At 37.8% G+C, this 26,256-nt stretch overlaps 3 protein-coding genes and 1 pseudogene across 3 annotated transcripts; 1 reads left to right on the top strand and 3 right to left on the bottom strand.

Moving 5' to 3' along the window:
• Positions 1-291: 291 nt before the first annotated feature.
• On the bottom strand, positions 292-2,269 carry LOC125245285. The gene is made up of 4 exons (XM_048155822.1): positions 1,983-2,269; positions 1,780-1,867; positions 1,272-1,667; positions 292-847 (listed from the first exon to the last, which is right to left on the bottom strand). The coding sequence occupies exons 1-4, from the start codon at positions 2,187-2,189 to the stop codon at positions 831-833; spliced, it is 708 nt and encodes a 235-aa protein (XP_048011779.1). The 5' UTR covers positions 2,190-2,269; the 3' UTR covers positions 292-830.
• A 2,452-nt stretch (positions 2,270-4,721) lies between these two features.
• Positions 4,722-7,640, bottom strand: LOC125244485 (gremlin-2-like). Its single transcript, XM_048154562.1, has 3 exons — positions 7,435-7,640; positions 7,304-7,373; positions 4,722-5,096 (listed from the first exon to the last, which is right to left on the bottom strand). The coding sequence occupies exons 1-3, from the start codon at positions 7,638-7,640 to the stop codon at positions 4,722-4,724; spliced, it is 651 nt and encodes a 216-aa protein (XP_048010519.1).
• A 4,391-nt stretch (positions 7,641-12,031) lies between these two features.
• Positions 12,032-18,029, bottom strand: LOC125244484 (tripartite motif-containing protein 16-like). The gene is made up of 6 exons (XM_048154560.1): positions 17,392-18,029; positions 15,135-15,230; positions 14,816-15,049; positions 13,903-14,062; positions 13,702-13,749; positions 12,032-12,558 (listed from the first exon to the last, which is right to left on the bottom strand). The coding sequence occupies exons 1-6, from the start codon at positions 17,962-17,964 to the stop codon at positions 12,032-12,034; spliced, it is 1,638 nt and encodes a 545-aa protein (XP_048010517.1). The 5' UTR covers positions 17,965-18,029.
• A 7,405-nt stretch (positions 18,030-25,434) lies between these two features.
• LOC125244483 lies at positions 25,435-26,256 on the top strand (annotated as a pseudogene).

The following is a 26,256-nucleotide window of genomic DNA, read 5'->3' as shown; positions in this document are numbered from 1 at the left end:
ACAAAATAACCTTTTATAAATGTAATGATAGTTTTTTTTAAAAAATGGATTAGTTAAATAGGGTAGCTTAATATTTCTGCAACAAAATATATCTTCATAGTTAGTCCCTATTGCAAATGCATGATAAAACAACTATGATTCTTAGAATTTAATGTTTTAGATAGTAATGTGTACAGTCATGAATTCAATGTTTTATCATTACACCATGTTTCATTTTAAGAATGAATTATGTGTATAGTTTTAAAATACATAATGAAAAATGACAATGCAATTTTTTTAAGTATTTATTATTTAATAATAAATGTTTTTTAGTAAATGTTTCCTGCTCCAAGCCATTGGTTTAGTTTACTAAACCCACCACTTATAAAAAGCTCAAGGCAATCAGCTCATGCTTGGTCTAGATCAAAATCATTTGCAAGAGCATTTTATCTGGTTCATTTGGCCTTTTATGAGGGAGGACCAGGCTTGGATTTTATGATTAAAGCATTATGTTGAACGTTCGCTGGTTTCCCGCCTCCTTCTTCTGTGAACTTTAAACTTTAAACAGAAGAAAGGAGGAACGCAACTGTGGGAAATCCGCTGTGCCAGCGAGCGCATCTGAGCAGAGTCTGCTGCAGTGGACGCTCGCGGCGGTGGGCTGGAGTAACTCGCCAGGGGAACGGACGAACTCGCTGCCAGCCGCCTGGGTTGTGGAGGGGCGGCTGTCGTCCGTGAGCGAGTGGAGGAGCCTGAGGCCGTCCGCCATGATGAGGAGGAGCCCGTTTTCATTCATTATTCACCATTTCCAACTGCTTGAGGGGGTCGTTCAACTTGAGCGTACTGGAGCACTTTTACTCAACTCCATTTGCTGTAGAACACATGAATAATCTGTAAATATCAGTGTTTATAAATGTGTATGTATGTGTTTTTTCCATTCTTCTGCTAAAACATGCCATCTTTCTATGTTAATGAGAGTAATGATGGCTCAGTTAATGTGGAATTATTTATGTAACGTTAGACTGTGGCTTTAATACTAGTTACTCTTGACTTGTGGGTGGTTGTGTATTAGGAGAGTATTTTTAGATATCTGTTCTGTAATGTTTTGGATTTTGAAAAGAGCAGCAGATCCCAATAACATATAATCTTTGCAGACATCTTCAAGTGAATACTATAATATTCTAAACTATAGTACAGTAAATCTGCTTTTGAAGCTACACAAGTGTTCAAACGAACTCATGTACCATGTTAAACTAAGTTCAACTAAAAGCATTCATGCATCTATTGCTGTTTACCTTGTTTCCAGTCGTTGTGTCGGTGTACAGCCCTCGCTCGAGCGTTGTGGTGTTGGTTGAAACGGCAAACCATCTCTTGCTCCTGAATCCTCCTCCTCTTCTCTTCCAGAAACTGGTTATGTTTCTGACGCATATGATGGACGTCCTGTTCCAGCTTGGCTCTCTGTAGAGTGAGAGCTTCCTCCATTTCCACCTTTTCACGCCCATGACGCCGACGCACTTCTGTCCTCCGAGCCTCTATGAAATCGTATCTGCGGCCTTTGGCTACTTGATGCTCAATGTGCTGCTCTGATACCTTCTGTGCAAGGTTTCTCTGCAGTCTGGCCTTGTCAAATGATTGATGGCATTGAACTGAAGGCGTTGTCTTTTCCTGAGCAGGTGGATTTGGACACAGTCCTGAAAAAAAAAAAAAAAAACACGTCACATTTATTTCATGTTAAAATGGTTCTCATGAAGGATCTTGTGTTTACTTTATACTCAAGTGATGTTTTGAATTCAGATCGCTCACCTCTAACATAGGAAGTGCCAAAGATGGGAGGAAGCTGGACAGACTGCGGACGACTGGAGACACGAATACTGTTCTGGCGCGTGAGCTCCTGTTGAGGATAAATAATAAGAAAACGCCTCAATACTTAGTTCAACATATGAATGCAGGCTTAATATTAATACTGACGAATTATGGTTGAATAAACACATTGATAAGATTCTTACCGTCATCGTCGCAATGCCTTTTGGGCTCCTTTTCGGTGGTGGTTGTGGCTGCAGTCTTGGCCTGTCTGCAGCAGTCAGAGCAGGACTGACACACGTCGGGAGCCTGAGCGTGCGAAATTTATTGCTATACATTTTCTGATCTGTAATGGTACACTGATCCAAAATCTTACAACCAAGTAAAATTTTATGATCCGAAACCGTACACATATCAGAAAGCTATGATGTGCAATTCAACTGTACTAATACACAGATCTGAACACAGATCGAGATGGATATAGTACACTGAATAGAAAAATGCAGATTCACAATCAAGACGCTGACAGGGAATCGTACACTTAGCATTCAAAATTGCACACTGATCACAGCTGTAGACTGATGCAAATAATCGTATATTGACACTCGCATATAAACTAAAAGCAACGAGTCAAATGCGAGTTTTTCAGCGAGAGCAGCTCCTTTAAAGCCTCCCGCGCTGACTGTGACGTCACGAATAGAACGAATTCTGATGCCGTCAGCGCTTCAGTGCAGGTGACAGGATTATTGTTTTGATTTAAAAATTACAATGACTTGAGTTTATATGCTTCCCACAAGAAGCACAAGAGAACAATGTAGATTAGGCTACTTCTGGTTAATAATGCTATTAATATCTTGTGTCTACACACATAAAAATATGTCCTCAGTTGTCTTCAGTATGCTGAATGACAAGACGAACACAAAAAATTAACGCAGTTTCTCGTTAAATGTTTTTCCTCAGTAAATCATTACAAAGAAAACGCTGAACGATTTAGCGCGTTGAGTCAGTCTGTATAAAATCAGTCAGTCAGTAAGGATAAAATACATTAAAAAAATAACATAAAATAATATAATACTAAGAATAGTTGATATTTCCGATCCTGACCAAATTCCTCACAGACTCTTCCTATCGTCTCTGAAGGCTGAAGGTTTAAAAATAAACCGTTTCAACCGTCACCTCAAATTAACTTATGTAAGAGGGAGCTCAATTTATCTTAAACCAATTTAAAACATAAAATATTTAACATACTTTATACTCTTTAATTAATTACATGACATGGCTGTATTCGGGTCAGGAACATCCACTTTTGGTATGGCAAAATGTCTTAGACCACATTATTATATTACACTTTGACTTTATGAATACACATAAATGACAGCTTAATGATTTTTTTTTTTTTTTTTTTTGTGCATTTATTTAAAGACCGCATGTACAGTTTTTTGTCACTGGCATTACCTTACTTCTCTGGCAATTTTAAACGTTTTTATGAAATACTATTTCTCATTTTTTTTCAGCACATGCAGTCAGAGTTACAGAAAAATAATGATAATGCAAAAAATAATAAGAAGATTGTGTTATTCGTTTTAATCAGGATAGTTAAAAGTGTGATTGAATGATGTTAGTTCATTTGCACAACCATGTATTTGCTATAACAATGAAAATATTTTTTCAAATAGATAACTGCAATGATTTATAATATTGTAGGATATAATATAATATTTCATAGTTAATAAGTAAATGGAAACATTTCATTAAGAGTTCATTATTAATTATTCTTTTGAATTATTCAAAAATGCTTCCCCTTAAGAGATTTTTTTTTCACCCCTTTTTTTTTTAATGGCGGAAACAAACTTCCATAGAAACCCCTTCTGGAACCTTTATTCTTAAAGGTGCCCTAGAACTTTTTTTAAAAAGATGTAATGTAAGTCTAAGGTGTCCCCTGAATGTGTCTGTGAAGTTTCAGCTCAAAATACCCCATAGATCTTTTTTTATTCATTTTTTTAACTACCTATTTTGGGGCATCATTATAAATGAGCCGATTCAGGGCTACTGGCCCTTTAATTGCCCTGAACAGAGCATAAACAAAGTTTACACAGCTAATATAACCCTCAAATGGATCTTTACAAAGCATGCATGCGTCAGATTATGTGAGTATTGTATACTGTTATATTGTTTACATTGATTCTGAATGAATTTGAGGCTGTGCTCTGTGGCTAACGGCTAATGCTACACTGTTGGAGAGATTTATAAAGAATGAAGTTGTGTTTATGCATTATACACACTGCAAGTCTTTAAAAATGAAAATAGCGATGGCTCTTGTCTCCGTGAATACAGTAAGAAACGATGGTAACTTTAACCACATTTAACAGTACATTAGCAACATGCTAACGAAACATTTAGAAAGACAATTTACAAATATCACTAAAAATATCATGATATCATGGATCATGTCAGTTATTATTGCTCCATCTGCCATTTTTCGCTGTTGTTCTTGCTTGCTTACCTAGTCTGATGATTCACCTGTGCAGATCCAGACGTTTATACTGGCTGCCCTTGTCTAATGCCTTTCATAATGTTGGGAACATGGGCTGGCATATGCAAATATTGGGGCGTACACCCCGACTGTTACGTAACAGTCGGTGTTATGTTGAGATTCGCCTGTTCTTCGGAGGTCTTTTAAACAAATGAGATTTATATAAGAAGGAGGAAACAATGGAGTTTGAGACTCACTGTATGTCATTTCCATGTACTGAACTCTTGTTATTTGACTATGCCAAGATAAATTAAATTTTTCATTCGAGGGCACCTTTAAGAGGCTCTATTTATGAAGGGCCTGACAGGATCCTTTAAGGTTTTTTATAGGTTTCTTCTAGTGTTTTCTGCATGTTTTCTGTTAACCAGGACTGAAGGTCATGCCTGGATCACATCTGTCTTTGAAGAGTCTCTCAAACACCATCAGTCTTCCTCTGTTGTCTAAGCATCGTCCTCTCACTGTTTCCAGACTTGGACACACTGACGGACATGCAGTGGCACTGCTTGACACTCTGGATCTTGCGGTAGCAGTCAAGCTCCACGGTGAGGCTGGTGAAGCGGTTTGGCCGGCAGAAGACACATGACTGGAACGACTCCTGCTCCTTCTTGACGTGTCGAGGGATGAAGAAGAAGTTGCACTGGCCGTAGCAGAAGCGGTTAATGACCGTCCGGCTCCTGCAGTCCTCCTGACTGACTGTCTGCCGCAGGGGCTGGGTCTTGCACCAGTCGCTCTTCAGGTACTTGCACCCCATCACCACCAACACTTCCTGGCTGGAGACCAGCACTTCCTGTTTGTGAACACACCAGTCCGGAATACATTTTGGTGAGTCTTGGCTCATTTTGTTGAATTCTTTTGATTGTATATTAAAATATTGTGACACTTAAGCCATGGCTTCAAACGGCTCTTTTTTTAAGAGCGACCAATTAATAATAGTGATAATAATAAAAGATTTCCATAAATTATATATCAATTGTGACAACACACACTCTCCTCTACATGTGTTCAATATGATATGATAGATTTGTAATAATATAAAACACACATAAACAGAAATGTTGACAATATTTTATTGTCAGTATATCAACTTTAAAATAAAAGCGCCATGGCCGGACACTGCTCACCCCTGCTCCACTCCTCTTCCTCTCTGCCTCCTTCCTCCTCTCTTTTCTATAGATGTCTCTATGAGACTCCCACCCCTTTTCTGCACTCATTTGCTACAATTAATGCTTCAAAAAGTTAGTGCATGAAAAATCGTACATACCCACAGCAGCGACATTTGAATCTGCTGCAGTACAGCAAGAGAATGGGGACAAAATACTATATGTGCAGAACCATTAATATCCACAGGATGGGAGCCTTTGAACACCAATGAATACAAACAAATATCTTATAGAATTCACATTTATAAACTCATTGAATTAAATGTTTAACACTGTTACACATATAAAGGCTAGTTCTCAAGTTCCCCTCTCGCGTTATCAAATCAAGGTTAAACCACTGGAGTCACATGGATTACTTTAATGATGTCTTTACTACCTTTCTGGGGCTTGAAATTGTTAGTTGTGTAGCTGTCAAAGGATGGACAGAAAGATCTCAGATTTCATTAAAAACATCTGCATTTGTTTTCTGAAAATGAACAAAAGTCTTACAAGTCTGGAATGACACGAGGGTGAGTGATTGCCAACAATGGTGAAGCTTTAAGAAGTCCCTACAGTTTTCGGCCAAAATAAGAGCTTTATGGTTTAACGTTTATACATGAAGAAATTCAGAAATAAATATTTTCTAGAATTATTAATTCTTTCCAAATAGAACTATTCAAGTATTGTGTTGAAACTTCCAGCATTTTCTTTTTTCATAGCAAAATATGTGACAGAAAAACAAAATATTGTATTATGTCATGTATTTTCTAAGGGAACATGGTGGCGTTTGCTCACAAAACCTTTGTATTCTTTGTGAGTGAAAGCAAAATTTCTCGGGGAATGCAAAACACAAAAGCATCAGCAAATAATTTTTCTTCCCATCTTCACTTCTTTTCCTTCACGTCCCTTTAGGGGATTCGTAATTCTCCAATATCGTTTAGCCCTAGGAAAGATTTGGTTTATGATTTTTATGATGAAAGGTTTATGATTTAATGCAATTAAATGCACGTCAATCCAATAGTGTTTATGTAAACCATTACAGTCAGAATTGTTGTGAACAACAGTCAAGATGGCATTCCAGGGACCAGTTTACGACAGGGCCCCTCTCTAACTGCTGGTGTGTAGGAAGATGTGCCACACCGTGATTGGATCTTTGGTGAATGAACATAAACAAATGTTCAGCAACATCAGATAAAATGTTGGGACAACTACCAGACACCTCTTCCAGAGCAGGAAGGGGGACCTTCTGCACCCACCAAAACCAAGGAGAGGACTTCTCATTGGACGACACATTGACTCTAGCCATTAAACTCATTCCTAAGGTTTAGGCAAGGACTGCCATAAAAAAATCCTTCTGGACCCCCTGGATAGAGCAGCAGGGACTGAAATAAAGAGAGGCCACAGATATCTATCTAAATCTATTCATACCTATGTTTGGAGGCCTTAATTTGATCTAAACTGCTTCACATCCACTCCATCTTCATGCAAAGCACAGTTTATGTTAATGGTTACTGACTGTTAAAACAACAGGTCATGGGACAGACCTGTTAACAGATAAACAGATGTATGGACGATGATTTAACCATTTCATATCGTTTTTGGTGTCTATCTGTTCCCTACGATGCCTTTAATAATTTGAAAGAGGTTTGGTAAAGAAATAATGCATGGGTAAAATGTTAAAGACACTATTTTAACACTGTACTTTATGCTATGCAAATGAGTTCCACACCAGGGTGGGCAACACCGGGGCTGCTTCCGATAACAGTAGCCAATCACACTCCAGGATCGACAAAGCACCACATTTCAATCTCCTCCTCATCAGAAAGGGATAAATATGTCCCCCGGGTAGACACACCCTTTTTCTGCGTTTCCAGCTCGACGGGGAAGGAGACATCAACAGACACTCCACGTCCTGAGTTTCTGACCTGATGAGGAAAGAGACTACAAGACAGTTAATGTGAAGCTTTTGCGAGCAAAACCTTTTACATTGCTTTCAGCTGCACTCTAGCTGCAAAAAGGGCCCCAGCATTGAGGGACTTCATCTGACCCTTACGGCTCCTACAGCAGCGCAGCCCAGTCCGCAAAGGACCTCTGCATCGGCAGACATTGCTTGTACCACACGGCTCCTCAGCGACACAGCCAGCCTGCAAAGGAGCCTGTGAAGATTCATCTGACCCAGCTGCCCAGTCCATCCTAAAGGACCCTCTTGGTGCAACCTAAGTTCAGCATCCTCCAGCCCAGCGTGGCACGACTACTGGATCGCAACTCCGCGGCCTCCCACTCCACGCAGCCTGCATCATCAGTGGAAGACGTCTCTGCTACCGGATTGATCACCCGACTGTGTGGAACGTAAATATAAACTTACCAAACCTCTTTTCTAGAGACCTTGGCATTAGTTTATACACGCAGCATATGTTTTTCTAACCTGTTTAGATAACAGTTACTTGAGGTCAGCTTGTTACAAATAATAGGGATATTATTTGTTGAATGATAAATAATCAATTATTTATCACCATTTTACCAGAGCTATTAGGTGGCTCCCATAAGCATTCCCATACGATTCTCTTCCATCCTACATTCAGTTCAACAGCATTGCATTTATCCATTCTGTGTTCACTTCATTTATTTGTTTCTTTGATTTAATTCAGTATTCTCCTTTGATTATTATTTTACTATCTTTTAGAAGTGCATATTCATTATTTCATTATTAATCGTTGTGGTATTTACTCCTGCATGTCTATTGTTAATACATTTCATTGATTTTATTATAACTCTGTCTTCCTTGCGTTGATGATCAAAGACTCTACTAGTTGACCGGGCTCTCCCAAATCCTTCAGATAAATCAGTTGATCGATTTCCTCCATTTTATATTAATTCTGAATTATTGAACAGCTCTTTTGGAGTGTTCTTAAATTGTTAAGATAGTATTCTTAAAGGAATAGTTCACTTTTAAATAAACTTTTCCTGATAATTTACTCACCCCCATGTCATCCAAGATGTTCATGTCTTTCTTTCTTCAGTTGAAAAGAAATTAAAGTTTTTGATGAAAACATTCCAGGATTTTTCTCCTTATAGTGGACTTGAATGGGCACCAAACGATTGAAGGTCAAAATTAGTAGCTTCAAATTGTTCTACATGATCCTAGATGAGAAATAAGGGTCTTATCTAGTGAAACCATCGCTCATTTTCTTAAAAAAATTGAAAATTATATAAGTTTTAACCTTAAATGCTCATCTTGAACTAGCTCTCTTCTTCTTCTTCTCTATTTGAATTCCAGCAGTGTAGATACTGCTAAGTGTATTACTGCCCTCCACAGGTCAAAGTTTGAACTAATTTTTATATGCAATATGCTAGTTCAATAGTATATAACAATTAGTTCAAACTTTTAGGGCAGTAATACACTTAGCAGTTTCTACACTGCTGGAATTCAAATAAAGAAGAAGAGAGCTAGTTCAAGATGAGCATTTAAGGTTAAAACTTATATAATTTTCAATTTTTTTAAGAAAATGAGCGATGGTTTCACTAGATAAGACCCTTATTTCTCATCTGGGATCATGTAGAACAATTTGAAGCTACTAATTTTGACCTTCAATCGTTTGGTGCCCATTCAAGTCCACTATAAGGAGAAAAATCCTGGAATGTTTTCATCAAAAACTTTAATTTCTTTTCGACTGAAGAAAGAAAGACATGGACATCTTGAATGACATGGGGGTGAGTAAAGTATCAGGAAAAGTTTATTTAAAAGTGAACTAATCCTTTAACTGGTGCCCCGTGTTACAAAAGGGGGAAGGGGTCATCTGATACACTCATAACCACACCTTAAGTGACACGTGATCAAAAATCACTACGTCACAGGTGAATGGAGTAAAAATCACTACAGAATGATTATGTGACCACCTGCATAATCTGCGTCACAAAAATATTAAATTAATTGTATGTTTTATTATATATGTATGTGTGTGTGTGTGTTTTTATTACTTTTATTATTTTTTTATATTTAATTATAATGAGTTTGCAAGGAACAGCTGCATTTTTTGAATTCGGAGTGGCAGTTGATAGTTGAGAGTTTTGTTTCTCTCATGACGACTGTGTGGCATCCTCAAACAACACAGAGGACCACTTGAATAACACCAAGTTTTGTCTCTCTCACTCTCACTTATTGATAAAGGAAGTACTACATTCATAATAATATAAACTGTTGCACGAACGATACAATTCAGTATTTACTCCTGAAAATAAGTGCAGTGAAAATGCCAATGAATTCTTGAAATGTTTTGGTACTGTACATTTAATGCAGTAATGAAAGCTATAGTCCACCCCTGAGTTTCTTCAGCCCATTGATGATGACAAAAACGGGGTTAATGTGGGCATCTTGACCGTGAGTGAGGACACCAGACGCGATATTGTCTTCCCACATGATGTCATGGACGTGGCTGTGATACTGGATGAGATTGTGGATCTCCAAGATATTCCAAATGCTTTGGCCACACAGTTTGGACTCCTTTATGCTTTGAACATTGATTTTCCCAAAGAGCTGTGATACACCTTTGAGCTGAGGCTGGTGGGGAGAGCTAGACTGCAAAGATTCAAGGACTAAAAGAGCAGTTAGGAAACACTGGAGTCTATAACCTTTTTTTTTGTGGTGTTTATTTTCATTGAGCTTGAGAGCTCACACATCGAGTTAAAGTGTCAAAGCCAATTCAGAGATGATTAACAATCTTCACCGTTTATTTTTAAAAGGAAAAGTCTGAACAAAGAACATTTCTATAATGTATGTTGTGGGTTAATCTTGTTAAATTTAATTTTTTACAGCCATTTAATCCAACTTTAATTGATGATATATGTTGTTGTTATTGTTTTATTTAGAAACTGAGGCATGCATAAGATGTCTTTCTATTGTTTGTCATTTCAATAAATGTAATTGTGTATTGAAATGTGTTTGTGATTTATTATTTTTCCTTTATTTTAGTCTAAATAAGTTCATATTTATTAAAGCAGTTCTTAAAGTTCATCTAACTAAAGTGAAGTTTTCAACTAAATATAATCAGTCCAGAAATACTTTGTCAGACACACATTTTCAAATGAGTAAAACTAAAATAAGCCAATGCAAAAATGAACAAAATATAAAGAGATTTTTTCCAGTGTTGGATTAGCTCAACTGTAAATACTGCCTTTAAAGGTGCCCTCGAATGAAAAATTGAATTTATCTTGGCATAGTTAAATAACAAGAGTTCAGTACATGGAAAAGACATACATTGAGTTTCAAACCCCATTGCTTCCTCTTTCTTACGTAAATCTCATTTGTTTAAAAGACTTTCGGAAAACACGCGGATCTCAACATAACACTGACTGTTACGTAACAGTCGGGGTGTACGCCCCTAATATTTGCAAATATGCCAGCCCATGTTCAAGCATTAGACAAGGAAAGGCAGTATTAACGTCTGGATCTGTGCACAGACAAGGTAAGCAAGCAAGAACAACAGCGAAAAATGGCAGATGGAGCAATAATAACTGACATGATCCATGATAACATGATATTTTTAGTGATATTTGTAAACTGTCTTTCTAAATGTTTCATTAGCATGTTGCTAATGTACTGTTAAATGAGGTTAAAGTTACCATCGTTTATTACTGTATTCACGGAGACAAGAGAGCGTCGCTATTTTCATTTTTAAACACTTGCAGTCTGTATAATTCATAAACACAACTTCATTCTTTATAAATCTCTCCAACAGTGTGTAATGTTAGCTTTAGCCACAGAGCATAGCCTCAAACTCATTCAGAATCAAATGTGAACATCAAAATAAATACTTTACTCACATGATTCGATGTATGCACACAGCATGCATGACAAACATCTTGTAAAGATCCATTTGAGGGTTATATTAGCTGTGTGAACTTTGTAAATGTGCTGTAATTTAGTCGAGAGCTCGTGAGGCAGGGGGCACGCGATTTAAAGGGGCGGCGACTGAAAAAATCAGTGCATAGTTAATGATGCCCCAAAATAGGCAGTTAAAAAAATTAATTTAAAAAAATCTATGGGGTATTTTGAGCTTAAACTTCACAGACACATTCAGGAGACACCTTAGACTTATATTACATCTTGTGAAAAAGCATTCTTGGCATCCTTTAAAGTTAAGATTATGAAAACAAATATATTTCTGTTGTAATAATACATTTGTACTGTAAAATTATATAATTAATTTTATTTAACACCATACTAATATTTGTTTAAAATTTTACACTTTGAAATCTTTAGACATTTGTGCCTCATGTTTTTATTTTGAATTGAAAATGGGTTTCCTGAAAGAAAAGGGAAAACGAGAAAGAGGGCTCCAGTGAAAACAAGGGCTCGTAACAGCTAAAATGGGCTACACACACACACACACACACACACACACTGATCTCACTGTCTATATGAGGATTCATTACACACATTTATTCTTCATGTTATTTCACTGACAGAAGTTCAGCTGTAGTATTAATGTAATGAAGAGAAAATAAGAGACTCTATAACATCTCACTGTTACTGATTCATCATGAGCTCAAAGCATTATGGGTAGAGTCTCTCTATTCTGATTCTTCAACACAGTTTCACTGATCCAGAATAAATCCTAAACCCAGGATAGAGCGGTTGAGTGAATGTGGTCTGGACTGTGTGGATGAGGCTCATTGTGTCTCCAGAGACGCTGTAGAAGGACAGAGTTCCTGCACTGTGATCCACATACACTCCCATTCTCCTGCTGATGGACTTTACTGGGAGTTTAGTCTCTATGTTATTGTGTCTGAATGAGTAACTGGAGGAAGAGCAGATCAAACTCCAGGACTGATTATTACCTCCAAACAAACACTCATAACCCGATCCCTTCCTGCTGATGCTCTTATATGACACTGATATAAACCCACCATTAATCCCATTCCTCTCAATCTCCCAGTAACAGCGTCCACACACACTCTCTCTACACAACACCTGCTCCCACTGATCAAATCTGTCTGGATGATCAGGATACGACTGAATCGTTGGGTAAGTGAATGTAATCACTCTGTTCCTCTCAGACAGATGAAGGTGTTTATTCACTGTGTTCAGATCCAGATTGAGTTGATGGGAATCTGATGGAGATAAAATACATCAGAATCAGGAATTATTAATCTGTCTGATATCCTGTACAAATCATTATCATTATCCATCATCTAGGTCCTTTACCCAACCCAAGAATATGGTTCTTTAAAATCATTGTGATATTTCACAATATTACTGTTTTTATGTATTTTGGATCAAATAGCAGAAGAGACTTATTTCAAAAACATTAAAAAAAAACGTACCAACCCCAAATTATCTGTCATGATATTATATATATATTTTTTTCTTTATAATATTTCATTTTGTGTGATTACTATTATTATTCACCTATTTATCATGAATTTTATATTATATATGAATGTCACTGAATGCCACATAACAGATTTGACTGGATAGTTTAAATATTATCATTAGTTTCCCAAGAATCAAAAAAGCCAAGTGAATAAAATTATATTTATGAATGTTAAATAAATGCTTTAGAAATTTGGCACTGAAACTTTAATTACGTAGATCATCACAAACTGCAGCCAATCAGCAAACAGGAAGCATTCATAATATTTTTTTCCAATGGAAAACAAGTTGAAAAACATATTTATATAATGTGTCTGAATGCTAAACGCAGAAGTTGTTTTCACTGGAAGTTCAGCAGCTGCACTACAGAAAGCTGACAGAAACACTGAAGTAAACAGTCGTGATGGAAATGAAACACCGTCTGTTCTTTATATGTGGATTACTCCATTAGCTGGATTTCATTGGTGACTTTTAGAAAGTATAATGCATTAAAACACATGACAAACAACCAATTTCAGAATTTGCAAATATTATAATGCATTTTAACTTTGGTTATAATTATATTTTATCATAAATAATGTATAATAAACATTATAAATACCTTTTATAATGCTATATACATAAGGGCTTTAAGTGTTACCAAAATTTATTTTACAAGTAATTACAAGTTTCATTTTGTAAGTATTTGGCATTTATGTGCTTAAACTCCTCAACACCTTTTGAAGATATTGATTTCAGTGACCGCTGATGTTCTCTGAACGACCCGTTAAGAAACACTAATTTACATGAAAACTCAAAACTCTTCTGTCATGTTTTCTTTCTCCTTCTACAGGAAGAACATGAACACAGTGAGTTTTCTGCTTGTTTTCTTAGTGACTTACATTGTAGGAAGTCGTTCCTGGTTCTGGGAACAATGTTGGTGAAAGTGACTGTGGAAATCAACAGACATGAAGAGTGTGATTATCATGTCAAGAGAAAATGATCCCTGCATCCGTTCCTAAGACATTTCTAATATGATCTTCCACATTATATGAGATGATGGAGGATCATTTCTGAGAGCAGATGAATCTCCAGGACTTTACCTCTGTCAGAGATCTTCTTCAGCTCCTCTTTGCAGAAATCCTCCAGTTTGTCTCTCAGCTGACGGACAGATTCTTTCACAACATCAAAAGAGGAGAGAGAACTGAAGGGATCATCATTTACGTCTGTAGATTCAGGAGGAGCTGAGAGAGACTGGAAACTCTACAGAAAACAGAAATCAAAGCTCATCACCTCCACACTTCAGACAATAACCTGCACTACTGTCAGATTTGAGCAGCTCTTGTTGATCTTTAGTAACTCTCCTCAATCCAGCACTTTCACAGCATCAGATTCATTCTTCTCATATTCATTATATCACGTTAGAGCTGTAAGTGTTTGACACTTAAACTATATGTGAAGTTTCTAGGAAAACACTTGGATGATCAAACATCTGCCAATAACATAAATGTAACAGATCAAGAGCATCAATGGAGTCACATGACAGGGTTGAGTAGATTTGATCAGGAAAAGCAGTTGAAAAGCAACGAGTAGATTGATCATTATTTATAACTTTTGATCAGTTGGTGGCTCTGAAATTCACAAAGACTCTTAGGACATGATCTCAAGGTCAGGTTTTGTGGTTTAAATACACTAAAGCATCACTAATATACAGCCTCACTTCCTGTTTGAGGACTAAATATTTAAAATATTAGTGAAGTTTTGAACTGTTGTCATCTGGAAGCTCAATATCTTTCAGAAAAATGTTTCCTAAGAGATTTCCAGAGCTGAACTGCATTTGTAAGTGTGTCTCTTTCAAAAGAAGAAGATCAGATGAGAGTCTGACTGATGATTATATAATAACCGAACACACAGATCAACACTTCAGTCAACGGCTCATTCTGCTCTCATGAAATGTTTCTCTGTGAGTCTCTTGCTCAAGTCCACTATGATCCTGTTCTTCTAGATCTCTGTTACCTGCAGGAAATGGATGTGATCCTGTGTGTGTGAAAGTTGCTCCAGCTCAGCGTCTCTCCTCCTCAGATCATTGATCTCCTGCTCCAGTCGCTCCAGTCGTCCTTCAGCTCGACTCACTGCAGTCTTTTCCTGATCTCTGATCCGCTGTGTGGCCTCAGAGCGGCTTCTCTCAATGGAGCGGATGAGCTCAGTGAAGATCCTCTCACTGTCCTCCACTGCTGTCTGTGCAGAGCGCTGTTAGGACACACATCACAATCACACAGTGGCTTCAGTGAGTCTGACTGAGACTTCTCAAACTTCTCTTCTTCTCCAGACTCACCTTATGAGACTCCACAGCCTCTCTCAGCTGCTGAAGATCTTTCTCTCTCTGCTGGATCCTCTGCTGGAACCACCTCTGCGTCTCCTTCAGCTGGTGCTAAAGGACAAACCAATAACAGGAGAAACATCACATAAATCATCAAGTAAACAGATATGAATCCAGTATCAGTGAAGTGCTGAGATTGAGGGGTTAAAGGTCTTTCATGATAAGGTTATAGGTTCATTCATAAGTTCGAGCATTATTTCATCAAAGTCTAGTTTTATAGGGATAGTTCACCCAGAAATGTAAATTATTTCATTTTTCTTTCATTTTCTTTTCATGTAAATTCTTTCATTGTTTACTCATCCTCATGTCTTTACAAACTTGTATGATTTTCTCTTGCCAAACACAAAAGAAGATGTTCTGAATAATGTCTCTGTTTCTAGAGCCCAAATCAAATATGGCAACATGTCAATAACATCAAACCTCACTGGCTCATGCATGTCACATGACTAAACATGCAAACATATTTGACTTTTCCTATCACTTAAGAAGATTTATGTTATGTCTCAATTTGCATACTATGGTCCTAAATAATATTCAAAAGTAGAATTACTGTGTCCCAAATCATAGTATGATTATTCCAAAGATGTCCGGATGATCTACTATTACTGTTTAGAGTCTGAAGTGAAGATCGGCGCTACTCGTGAAAGACCCTCTGCTGGCAGATCAACCTGCTACTACATTTCTCCCTGAAATGGTAGGAAATTAAATTAAATTAAATGCAGAGGACGTTAACTGTGACAAGATGATTGACAGGACAGTTTAAACTGTGACAGGATGTGTGTAATTAAGTGATAGAGATGTCCGTTACAGGTGTACATACTGCCCTACCCTTGGTGCCAATAATTGTGGAGGACACTGTATGACATAGTGTGTCCCAAAGCTTGCCTATTCTTCTGCTTCACATTCAGAAGTCTGTACAGTTTTGTTTCTTCAAAAACAGTAAATACTTTTAGGGCACAGTGTAAGTAGGTGAATTGGGACACAGCATTAGATTACCCCCCTTGGTGTTGTATGGATTTCATTTAATGTGCTCTATGAAGATGGAAACTTTTGGACCCTAATGACTTTCAATAAATGAAGAAATGAGATATTCCTTAACCTTTTGAGTGGTACGGTCCCACATATGGGATTTAGAACGTTCAGTGACGTCACATGACTGCCGGATTCAAACTGTGCTTTCGCGTTTTGGCTGTGAGACCATGCGCTCAGTGCTTGTCATTTATCACAACTATGCAGTGTTTTCAACCACATAATGCTCATTTTAGATTTCAGACATTTAAATACACAAACTCTGAACTGCGCCGCAAACTAAAGATGGTGACACCCATCTCGCGTTAGATCAAGATCATTAATAAAGGTTTTTAAATGACAAAACACACTCATACGTATTTGAGAAGCGAAATATCAGATAATTGATGACACGGTAAGCAAGTTTGTGAATATTTTAAATAAAAAAGGAAACAACAAAATAAAAGCGATACCTGTCATACAGTTATTGTGATTGTGGCTGTGATGTGTCACGTGACAAGCATGACATGTCGCCATAGAAGCAATAAGGGGAAACATTCTAAAATATCGGACGCCTTAAAAAAAAACTCACCTTGGGGGTCAGCTAGAATATTTCAAACTTACACTTGAAAAGGTTAAAATACCTTCTTTTGTGTTCCTCAGAAAAGAAAGTCACTCCAGTTTGGAATAACATGAGTAAATGATGAATGTGAACTTCTGGTTTAAAGGGGTCCTATTAAGAAGCCTAATCATTCAGTCCTGTCAATCATCATTAAGAGCGTACATAAAGGTGCGTTCACGTGGCCTCGTAATTCCTGTTGTTATGAGATTCTAGCTTGTAAAAAGCGTTCACGTCCTCGTAGAGCTCATTATTACAGCTTGTAAGCTGGGAGTTTTCTGAAAGCTCCCACATGTACCACATGGCCGCTGTACCATTTTTATGGTAAAGTGTGTTACAACATTCCTGACACAAAAGCTAAGCAGTAGATCAATCACAATAGACTGGGACCAGCTGACCAATCAGAGCAGACTGTGATTTTAAGCAGACTTAGTGATTTTCAGAAGGTCGGTTTAAAGAAACTGAAACAGTGTTCAGACAGAGGGTGTAAACAGACATTAAATGATTTAAATGTATTCTAGTAGACACCATAAACATAATCATGAGCCTGTAAATAATCATAATGGGACCTCTTAAAGTTCATACCTGTTTCTCTGTCCTCTGTGCTGCAGCTGATACAGTGTCGTGGTTTCTATGTTCATCCATCGTACACAGCACACATATACACTTCTGATCAGTGCGGCAGAAAACCTCAAGGATCTTGTCGTGTTTCGGGCAGATCATCTCCTGCAGTCGTCCAGTGGCTTCAGTCACTTTATGTGGCTTACGTGAGTGAAATTCCTCATGACGATCAAAATGAGTTTGACAGTAAGACTCCAGACACACCAGACAGGATTTGACAGCTTTGTGTTTTCTTCCAGTACAGACGTCACACTGCACATCTCCAGCTCCAGCGTAACAGTCAGCAGGAAGTTTAATCTTCTTCAGTTTCTCCACCATTTCAGCCAGAATGGTGTTTTTACCTAAAGCAGGTCTTGGACTGAAGGTCTGTCTGCACTGAGGGCAGCTGTAGACTCTCTTCTCATCCTCCTGATCCCAGCAGCCTGTAATACAGATCTTACAGTAACTGTGTCCACAGGGAATGGTCACTGGATCCTTCAGGAGATCCAGACACACTGGACACATGAACTCATCCTGAGAAATTTTGGCTTCTGCCATTTTACTGCATGAATACACAGACACATAAACACACAACAGCTCAACTACACTTCAGTTTCTCTGAACTCATGTGATTCTTGTTTCCTGGTTCTGTGTTTGAGTGATGTGTGCAAAACAGGCGTGTCTGTAAAGCAGCTTCCTCATTCCTGGTCCTGAAGAGCCTCATTGCTGCTAAGTTTCTGGTTTTCATGGGTGTTCCCACACACATTGTGTTTAATCATTCTCAGAAACCCTATAAGTTAGAGCGAAGCAAGACAGAATTATTGTTCCTTAAAGTCACAATGAAATCAAATTTGCCAAATCTTTTTTTTATTTCTGAATATCGCAGTATTTATTATAAATGATTTATCCATTCACATTATTTTGTTAAATTCATGTGTGCTTGTAATCTTGCATCCAAATACTTCCCCTCCCTCTTGCAGTGACATCTCTTCTTTTCTCTGGAGTCTCAGATTATCAGAAAATTTACAGTAAAATCAATATACTTGACATACATTTTTAAGTGATGAACAAGGAAAGAAATATGATTCTTTCTGGTTGTCTTTGACAACTTGCCATAATGCCATAAAGTAGAGCATACCTTGTGGTGGTGTTATTAAAAAATAAACTGTTGCAAATGTCTAAAGGCAGGAACACACCAAGCCGACGCCGATGAACTAGTGGCGATGAAAGCAGACTGTGTGGTTGGCTCACTTCGGCAGCGTCTGGGTCCAAAGTTGCCCTGACACACCAAATCGACGCTCGACAGCCGATGGCCAAGTAGCACGTCCGTGCTGCACCTGCGTAAGATGAAATGCCTTTTCATACCAGCAGGTGGCAGTTCCTGAACAGCCAATCAGAATGATCAGATGGCCTGATTGACCGACGCCGATCAACATGTCGAATCATCTGAAATAAAGCTGACGAGGACCAACTTCAGCCGATGGTGAGAAACACACTGAGAAAACTTATTTAAGGCAGGAACACACCAAGCTGACGGTCAGCCATCGGGCAGTTTTTGTTCGTTGGCCGACCGTTAGCTTGGTGTTTCTGCCTTAAATGACAAACAAGTTGATTAAGATTTTTTGGAGTTTGCCTGTTCCCAGCAGCTAGTTTTTTTAAGTACACAGTCAAGCCAGAAGGACCACGTGCTGTAATGGTTGGACTCAGAGAGGTTGTACAGGTGATTTGGTCAGATCAACCACTTCACTGGTGTACCCACAACACTCTAGACTTTGAATCTGGTAAGCTTTGGCGGCAAAGAATATTTTTAAAAGAGGAACGTATTGAGGAACTGATAGCCTTGTCTCTACCTGTTCCCTGAATTGCAAAACCTCTGGGAGTGAGTGCAAGAACCATACGTCGGAGAGTGTCAGTGTGGCAAGCAGGACAGTGGCGTGATTGATAATGAGTGTCACCTGAGTGCCACACCGGTCTCGTATCTATGAACTGCTCCATTGTGAATGTACAGAGCTTTCTGAATCACTGTCAGCAGGTAATTAAACAGGAAGTGTTTGTCAGATCTCACAATGGGTTTTGCGAGAGAACGCAAATAGCTTTGCAAGAGAACACAAAAGCTTTAAAAAATATTTTTTTACTCCCATCCCAAGTTTGAACATTTTTCAATAAATTTATATTTGAATACAGTAGTAAGATTAACATCTTCACCCTTTATTCAAATATTATAAAAATGTCAAAGATAAATATACTGCTTAGTTGTGTTTGTAGTCAATTATTTTATTCATGATAATACGTGCCAAATTGTGTGGACATAATTTATTGCCAGGATCTCATACAAATAAATTAAAAACACATGCAAATTGAGAACCATTGTGTTATGTGTGTTACGACACTAGTTTACAGTAAATTGTGCATTTTAATTTGTTTCTGTTCTCTTATGATGTAACAGTAACCAGGGCCTGCCTCCAGTCCGTCTACAGAAAATAACCCTGCTAGGTACTTTTATGACACCCATGCTTCCTGACTGAAGGAGAGGTGACAAACCAAATGGTTGAAAAGAAGATAAAGAGTCTTTGATCTCCAGATAAAAAGAGACGGAGACAACGCAAGCCTGTTTCTCTGAGTGACCGAACTTTACAGAAAACCCACAGAGACTCTTTCTACAACTAAAACTACACCGAATTGTTCCAAACAATTTGAAATGGATTTATCAAATATCTTTCAACTGCATATATTTTATATCATGTCTATACATGCTACTTGTGACCAGTTATGCTTTAGAACACCCACAATTCATTAAATGTGATCACTTATTATTGCGAGGACAATATTAAATGCTCCTCTTGTAGCTGCTCTCTTGGAGGCCATTTTGCTGCCCGAGAAGGTGGCTATCTGTAAATGTGCAGGACATGCTAATGATACCAGCTCCATCTAAACAGGAAACAGACTGGCTGACGCAAAAGCGAAGGCCGTGGCATTGTCTGGCGAGACAAAGGAAGCAGAGTGTTCTTTGTTATCTGAAAGTGACAATAATGATATTAATTCTCCTTCCCTACAGAGCATGCAAAGCATCGGAGCATAAATGAATCAGTGTGTCGAATCTGCTGTTCGGAGCGCCAAAGTCACGTGATTTCAGCAGTTTGCCCTGAGTTTGCCAGTTTGACACGCGATCCGAATCATGATTCGATTCGCTGATTCATTATGCTCAGATGCTTCCTGAAGCACTGATCACAGCTGTAGACTGATGCAAATAATCATATATTGAAACTAAATCGCATATACACTAAAGGCAACGAGTCAAATGTGAGTTTTTCAGCGAGAGCAGCACTTTAAAGCCTCCAGTGCTGTGACGTCACGAATAGAACGCATTCCGATGTCGTCAGCGCAAGTGACAGGATTATTGTTTTGATTTAAAAACTGCAATGACTTGTGTTTATGTGCTTCTCACAAGAAGCACAAGAGAATAATGTACATTAGGCTACTTGTAGTTAATAGTGCTATTAATATCTTGTCTACACACTCATAAAAATACACGTAGTTTGTACTTTGTACATGAATAATTAATAAAAACAGCAATCAAAAGGCATGAACGACATTTTAAAAGAGCATCGATCACAAGTTTCTTAACAGCCCTAACGACAGCCTAGTGTATTATTCATATATGTTGAGACCAAAAATCATTTAGTTGAACTGAGAATTTATAAACCAGCAACAAAACTTTAAAATCAATTCTGTAACGAACGGAGCCAATGCAAAGATATCAGTACTAGGGTAATATGCTCCTGTTTGTGCCCACCAGTAAGGAGCCTAGCAGCAGCATTTTGTACCATTTGGAGGCGGTTAAGAGATGCTTGGTTAATACCCATATAAAGGGAATTACAATAATCAAGCCTTGTTGAAATAAAAAAGCATGAATGACCCTTACAAAGTCCTTAAAAGAAAGAAATGGTTTTACTCTAGGTTACTTTACTTTTTACGTAAGACTCTGGTCTTAAGAAGAAAACTATGGTTTAGCTAAGAAAAAACTGGTTTTGACTACCGTATTAATCTGTTTGTCAAATTTTAGACCGATATCAAAATACACACCCAAGTTCTTCACTAGTGGTTTCACACATGAAGACAAATTACCAAAATTTAGACGAGGTAGCAGCTTGCAAAGGCCTTCTGAAGCGAAGCGATGCGTTTGTGTAAAAATAAATAAATAAATAAATAAATAGATAAAATATATATTTAACAAGTTAATAATTAAAACGTCTAGCTTCTGCCAGACCGCCCTCATATTTGTTACAAAGAAAGTGTTAAACTCTTGCAGTTCAAAAATCTTACACTACATCCTATGCCTTCTCTATTTAACTTACGGAAAAAGTTTCTGACGCGACACCAGTTTACACTTTCTTTGTAACTTAAATACGGAAAGTGGTCTGGTGGAAGCTAGATATTTTACTTCAAAACTTGTTAAATATGGATATTTCTTTTACATAAACCCATTACTTCGCTTCAGCAGGTTTAAAAAATAAAAGTTTAAACTTTTATGGTGCCTCATAGGGGTGTAACGATATGCTCAGGTCACGATACGGTACGTATCACGATATTTTGAACAAAATGAAACTGAAATTCAAATAACAGATTTAAAAAATATTAACAAATTTCAATAACTTTCTTTATTGTACATACAAGATCACATTTCAAGGTTTAATAAAAACCTTCTGTATTCAAATTAACAGCTTAATAGGTCTGTCTGTGACTGAAAAAAATTTGTTAAATTTAACATGAACTTAGAATTAAGAATCCTAAGGGACCGTTCACATATCACGTCTAAAAATATTGATGTCTGTCATATTGTGGTATTCTAAAAAGTTGAGAATCTCGATGCGCCTGGAAAATGCACCGCATGTGTGACCGTGTTGCTTCCATTATGAGCTTGTCCAGCAAACTATGGGTTTTCTCATATACTATTATGAAAGAAATGGGGGGCAAGAGGGGCAACTGCCCCCCCATATTTTTCCCGATGTGATCCGTCAGCTCCAGTCCACTACAATTTGGAGCGGTTAAGGCCCGGGTATGCTTCATTTCCCCTCCGTGTCGTGCACAGTTGAGCGTGCAAGTCTTTCTAAGATACTCCTTTACCCATGAACGCTCGAGCCTTTCAAAGATACTCCTTTGCCCCCTGAGCGCAGAAAGACGTGTTTTTCGGTGCATGCAAACGCACCGTCCGTGGTCATAAAAATTCAGCTGCGCGGAGAGTCAAAGCTAGTCCACAGTGTAGTAAGCGTTTCTTGCTTGCGCCGACTGAAAACACATGAGAAACATCTTGAGACAGGAGACATTGCAGTACTGAACGGTCCATGCATGTGGATTTGGATAAAACAGTTAACCAATTTGATGCCGTGCCTGAACGCCGTTTATCCCTTCACAGTGGCGTATAGTTGATGGGCATGCAGGGCTATTGAATTATTTTTCTTATTATCATGCTACTTTTATTATTAAATTAATATTGCAATTCATTTGCCCCGTGATATCATAGCGCATCACTGCATAACCGACGTGCTGCGAGGACAATAAAGTATTAGTTAGCTTACTCCTCATTTAAAGAACAACTTGTTTAACACGAAATACTTCTCGACTCACGAAACATACTTTTTTTTCTCGCTATGGACCACAAGAGAAATATTAAGAAAATAAATTAGATTAATCTCTCATCGTCTCTAAGAGAATATGCGCCGTTATTGCAGCGTCGGACACCAAAAGCTCAGACCGTTTTTACTTTGTTTCTGTAGTGAATAACTGACTGGAGTTTGAGACTTCTTCACCCGCATAACTCTCACGCAAAGTTTGCACATTGTTTGTGTGAAATCAACTGGCTTGCCTTCATGGTTTAAAATGGAAATATTTTCAATATTGCGACGTGGCGTTTTTCTTTATCATCAGTTGCTCGCAAAATGATGGACACTGATTCACATATCGTCCATGTCATTTTTCCGTGATAATAAAATTAAGTGAATTATTAAATAAATGAGTAAATAAACAAGCAAACTTAAACTTGTTTGCTTAAAATTTCTGTGAATAATTTGCTCATGCAGGTACAAAAAAACGTTTTGTAAAAAAACTTGCCCCCCATCTGGAGAGTCAAATGTCACCCATGAATACACAAATATAGAAAACGAAAGTAAAGTCAAGAAAACAAAACAAAACAGGTGATCAGAAGAGTGGCAAATTACAAACAGTTAAACTTTGAGAGCCAGCAAGGAAACTCAGTTAGCACAAAACTTAAAGAAATGGTTACTTGCTGTAATTGCTGTTCAGGTGCTGTAGTTCGTAGAGTTTCAACGTGCTTGGTTTGGTAATAGGTCCTTGGGTGAAACAGCCAATGATAAGGGTGCAATATTGGCGGGCAGACTTTTTCTTTGTCTCCATTTATGACCTCATTTGCATGAATTATGAAGTGTCAGATCGGAGTGTATTTTCCCCATATTACCATTAAAAATAGAACAATGCATTTTACAGTAATGTGACATACATTGTTGAATAAGGCATAAAGAGAGCTTTACAAAGAAACCAAACTTGCCAGGTAGCAAAAACAGTTTATACTTGAATTTTATCGTTTAGAATGAAAACACAACTACAGTCATAGCTAAGCTTATACACTAGGGATACATACATGCAACCTGAAAGAGAATGACAGGTACACTTTGGCACAGTCATATTTTGAGAATAACTGTACATACAATCTCTAGGCATGTTTGTGTGTGTGTATGTGTGTTTATTGGGTTTTGGCTGGTGTCTGGAATGTGGCCGCATGGAATGTGTCTGGAATGTGGCCAACCCACATGGGGTGATTCTTTTGAAGTCCCCAGAGCTGGGGACTGGGGCCTTCTGCGTAGCCTCTGATGGTCCATAAAGATGCCAAAGTCACAGTCTCTCCTAGATGGCTAAAACTGATCTTATCCAGATGTTACATAGTGAAACCAATACCAATTAATTCAGAAAATAATTATTTACATAAATTTACAAATTATATACATTCGTTAACCAAGCCAAAAATAATTCACAAAAGAACGGGGAAAAGAGAAAAGAACAAGACCGTGCCAAATCAAAGAAATAAACAAAATATAACCAATCTTACTAAGCAGAAAACAAAACTTAATCTAACTCAACCATTAATATTCACATTAAAAAACCTTACATTAAACAAAAAGAAAAATCTTCAGCGTCAAGGACACCCTAAATACACTACCCTTACTAAAACCAAAAATACAAAAAGTGGCACGTGTCACTAAACTAGTGTTCTAGACAAAAATTGATAGCTCAGTGTGGCACATGTATATCACGTGATATCTTACCTGTTCTTTATCTCTTTCCCAGTTTAGTAATGTTGTTTTTTTCAACCAGATAACAGAAACAGCAAGAAACACCTAACAGTGCACAAAACACTTACTGAACTAGAGAGCTGATTGAGACACACCCTTAATACGTGGTGACAACCCGGCTTCACTCACTGCCACCTCCATGTTGCAGAGTAGGTCACGTCGGCAGCTCAACCAATAAGATTAGACTGCTGTCATATCGTAAAAGTATCGCCATTACTCTACGATACATATCGTAACATTTTTGCATCGCGAAATATCATAGTGCGATATATCGTTACACCCCTAGTGCCTCATCTTCTGACTCTCAGAATGTTCTATCAGGTAGAACTGCTTCAGATATCGGCAATGCATTTAAAATCATATAACCATTATTGAAACTAATTATATTGCGATATATCGATATTAAATTATTGTCCAGACCTCGTTAATATACAATCAGATGGCAAGATCAGATCATTTGTAACTGTCATTTGTCACTTGTAATTTTTTTTTTTTTTGTCTTTTTTCACTTTAGATCTGATGGCACTGAAAGAGGAGAGTGAAGTACAGAATTAAATGGAATAGAAAGATCAATATAACAATCATTGTGATTTTATTACTGAAGAAAAATACTTTATTTGCTTGCAGACTAAAGAAACTTTATCAGGAAAAAAAGGGGCAAAAGATGGGGACTAGAAGTAATTTCATCTGCCAACAATGTGGAAAGAGTTTCAAAAAAGAAGGAAACTTAAAAGTCCACATGAAAAATCACACTGAGAAGCATTACACATGCCCTCAGTGTGGAAAGAGTTTCAAACAGAAAGGACACTTTGAAGACTACATAAGAATTCACACTGGAGAGAAGCCTTTCTCCTGCCAACAATGTGGAAAAGGTTTCAACCAAATAGGAATCCTTAACAGGCACAGGAGAACTCACAATGGAGAGAAGCCTTACACATGCCTTCAGTGTGGAAAGAGTTTCAATGAACATGGAAAACTTGTAGTCCACATAAGAGTTCACACTGGAGAGAAGCCTTACACCTGTCTTCAGTGTGGAAACGGATTCACTTATAAAGGAAGCCTTAATAGGCACATGAGATTTCACAATAGAGAGAAGCCTTTTCACCTGCCAACAGTGTGGAAGGAGTTTCAATCAGAAAAGACACTTTAAAGACCACTTGAGAATTCACACTGGCGAGAAGCCATTTATATATGGTCAGTGTGGAAAAACTTTCAGATATGAAGAAACCTTAAAGGGGACCTATTATGCCCCATTTTACAAGATGCAAAATAAGTCTCTGATGTCCCCAGAGTGTGTATGTGAAGTTTTAGCTCAAAAGACCTCAAAGATAATTTTTTATAGCATGTTAAATTTTAGTGGTTGAGCAAAAATGAGTTGTTTCAGCGTGGCCCTTTAAATGCAAATGAGCTGCTGTGATCGGCCTAAGAGGGCGGAGCTTCAAGAGCTCATTCTCCCCTGTCAGGAGTCAGTCAGGACGAACTATAA

The sequence above is a fragment of the Megalobrama amblycephala genome, linkage group LG14 (genome assembly GCF_018812025.1).
Source record: "Megalobrama amblycephala isolate DHTTF-2021 linkage group LG14, ASM1881202v1, whole genome shotgun sequence".
Classification (NCBI taxonomy): domain Eukaryota; kingdom Metazoa; phylum Chordata; class Actinopteri; order Cypriniformes; family Xenocyprididae; genus Megalobrama; species Megalobrama amblycephala.
This window is presented reverse-complemented; position numbering and strand designations above follow the sequence as displayed.

Coding starts and splice junctions, on each gene's coding strand:
- LOC125244484 (XM_048154560.1), bottom strand. CDS start 17,964: ATGGCAGAAGCCAAAATTTCTCAGGATGAGTTCATGTGTCCAGTGTGT. Junction 14,063..14,815: donor ATCACATCCATTTCCTGCAG/GTAACAGAGATC, acceptor TGTTTTCTGTAG/AGTTTCCAGTCTCTCTCAGC. Junction 12,559..13,701: donor CAGGAACGACTTCCTACAAT/GTAAGTCACTAA, acceptor TATCTCCATCAG/ATTCCCATCAACTCAATCTG.
- LOC125244485 (XM_048154562.1), bottom strand. CDS start 7,640: ATGGACTGGGCAGCTGGGTCAGATGAATCTTCACAGGCTCCTTTGCAG. Junction 7,374..7,434: donor AGAGTGCAGCTGAAAGCAAT/GTAAAAGGTTTT, acceptor TTTCCTCATCAG/GTCAGAAACTCAGGACGTGG. Junction 5,097..7,303: donor GCTGGAAACGCAGAAAAAGG/GTGTGTCTACCC, acceptor GTTCACAAACAG/GAAGTGCTGGTCTCCAGCCA.
- LOC125245285 (XM_048155822.1), bottom strand. CDS start 2,189: ATGTGTACGGTTTCGGATCATAAAATTTTACTTGGTTGTAAGATTTTG. Junction 1,868..1,982: donor AAGGCATTGCGACGATGACG/GTAAGAATCTTA, acceptor TATCCTCAACAG/GAGCTCACGCGCCAGAACAG. Junction 1,668..1,779: donor TGGCACTTCCTATGTTAGAG/GTGAGCGATCTG, acceptor TTTTTTTTTCAG/GACTGTGTCCAAATCCACCT.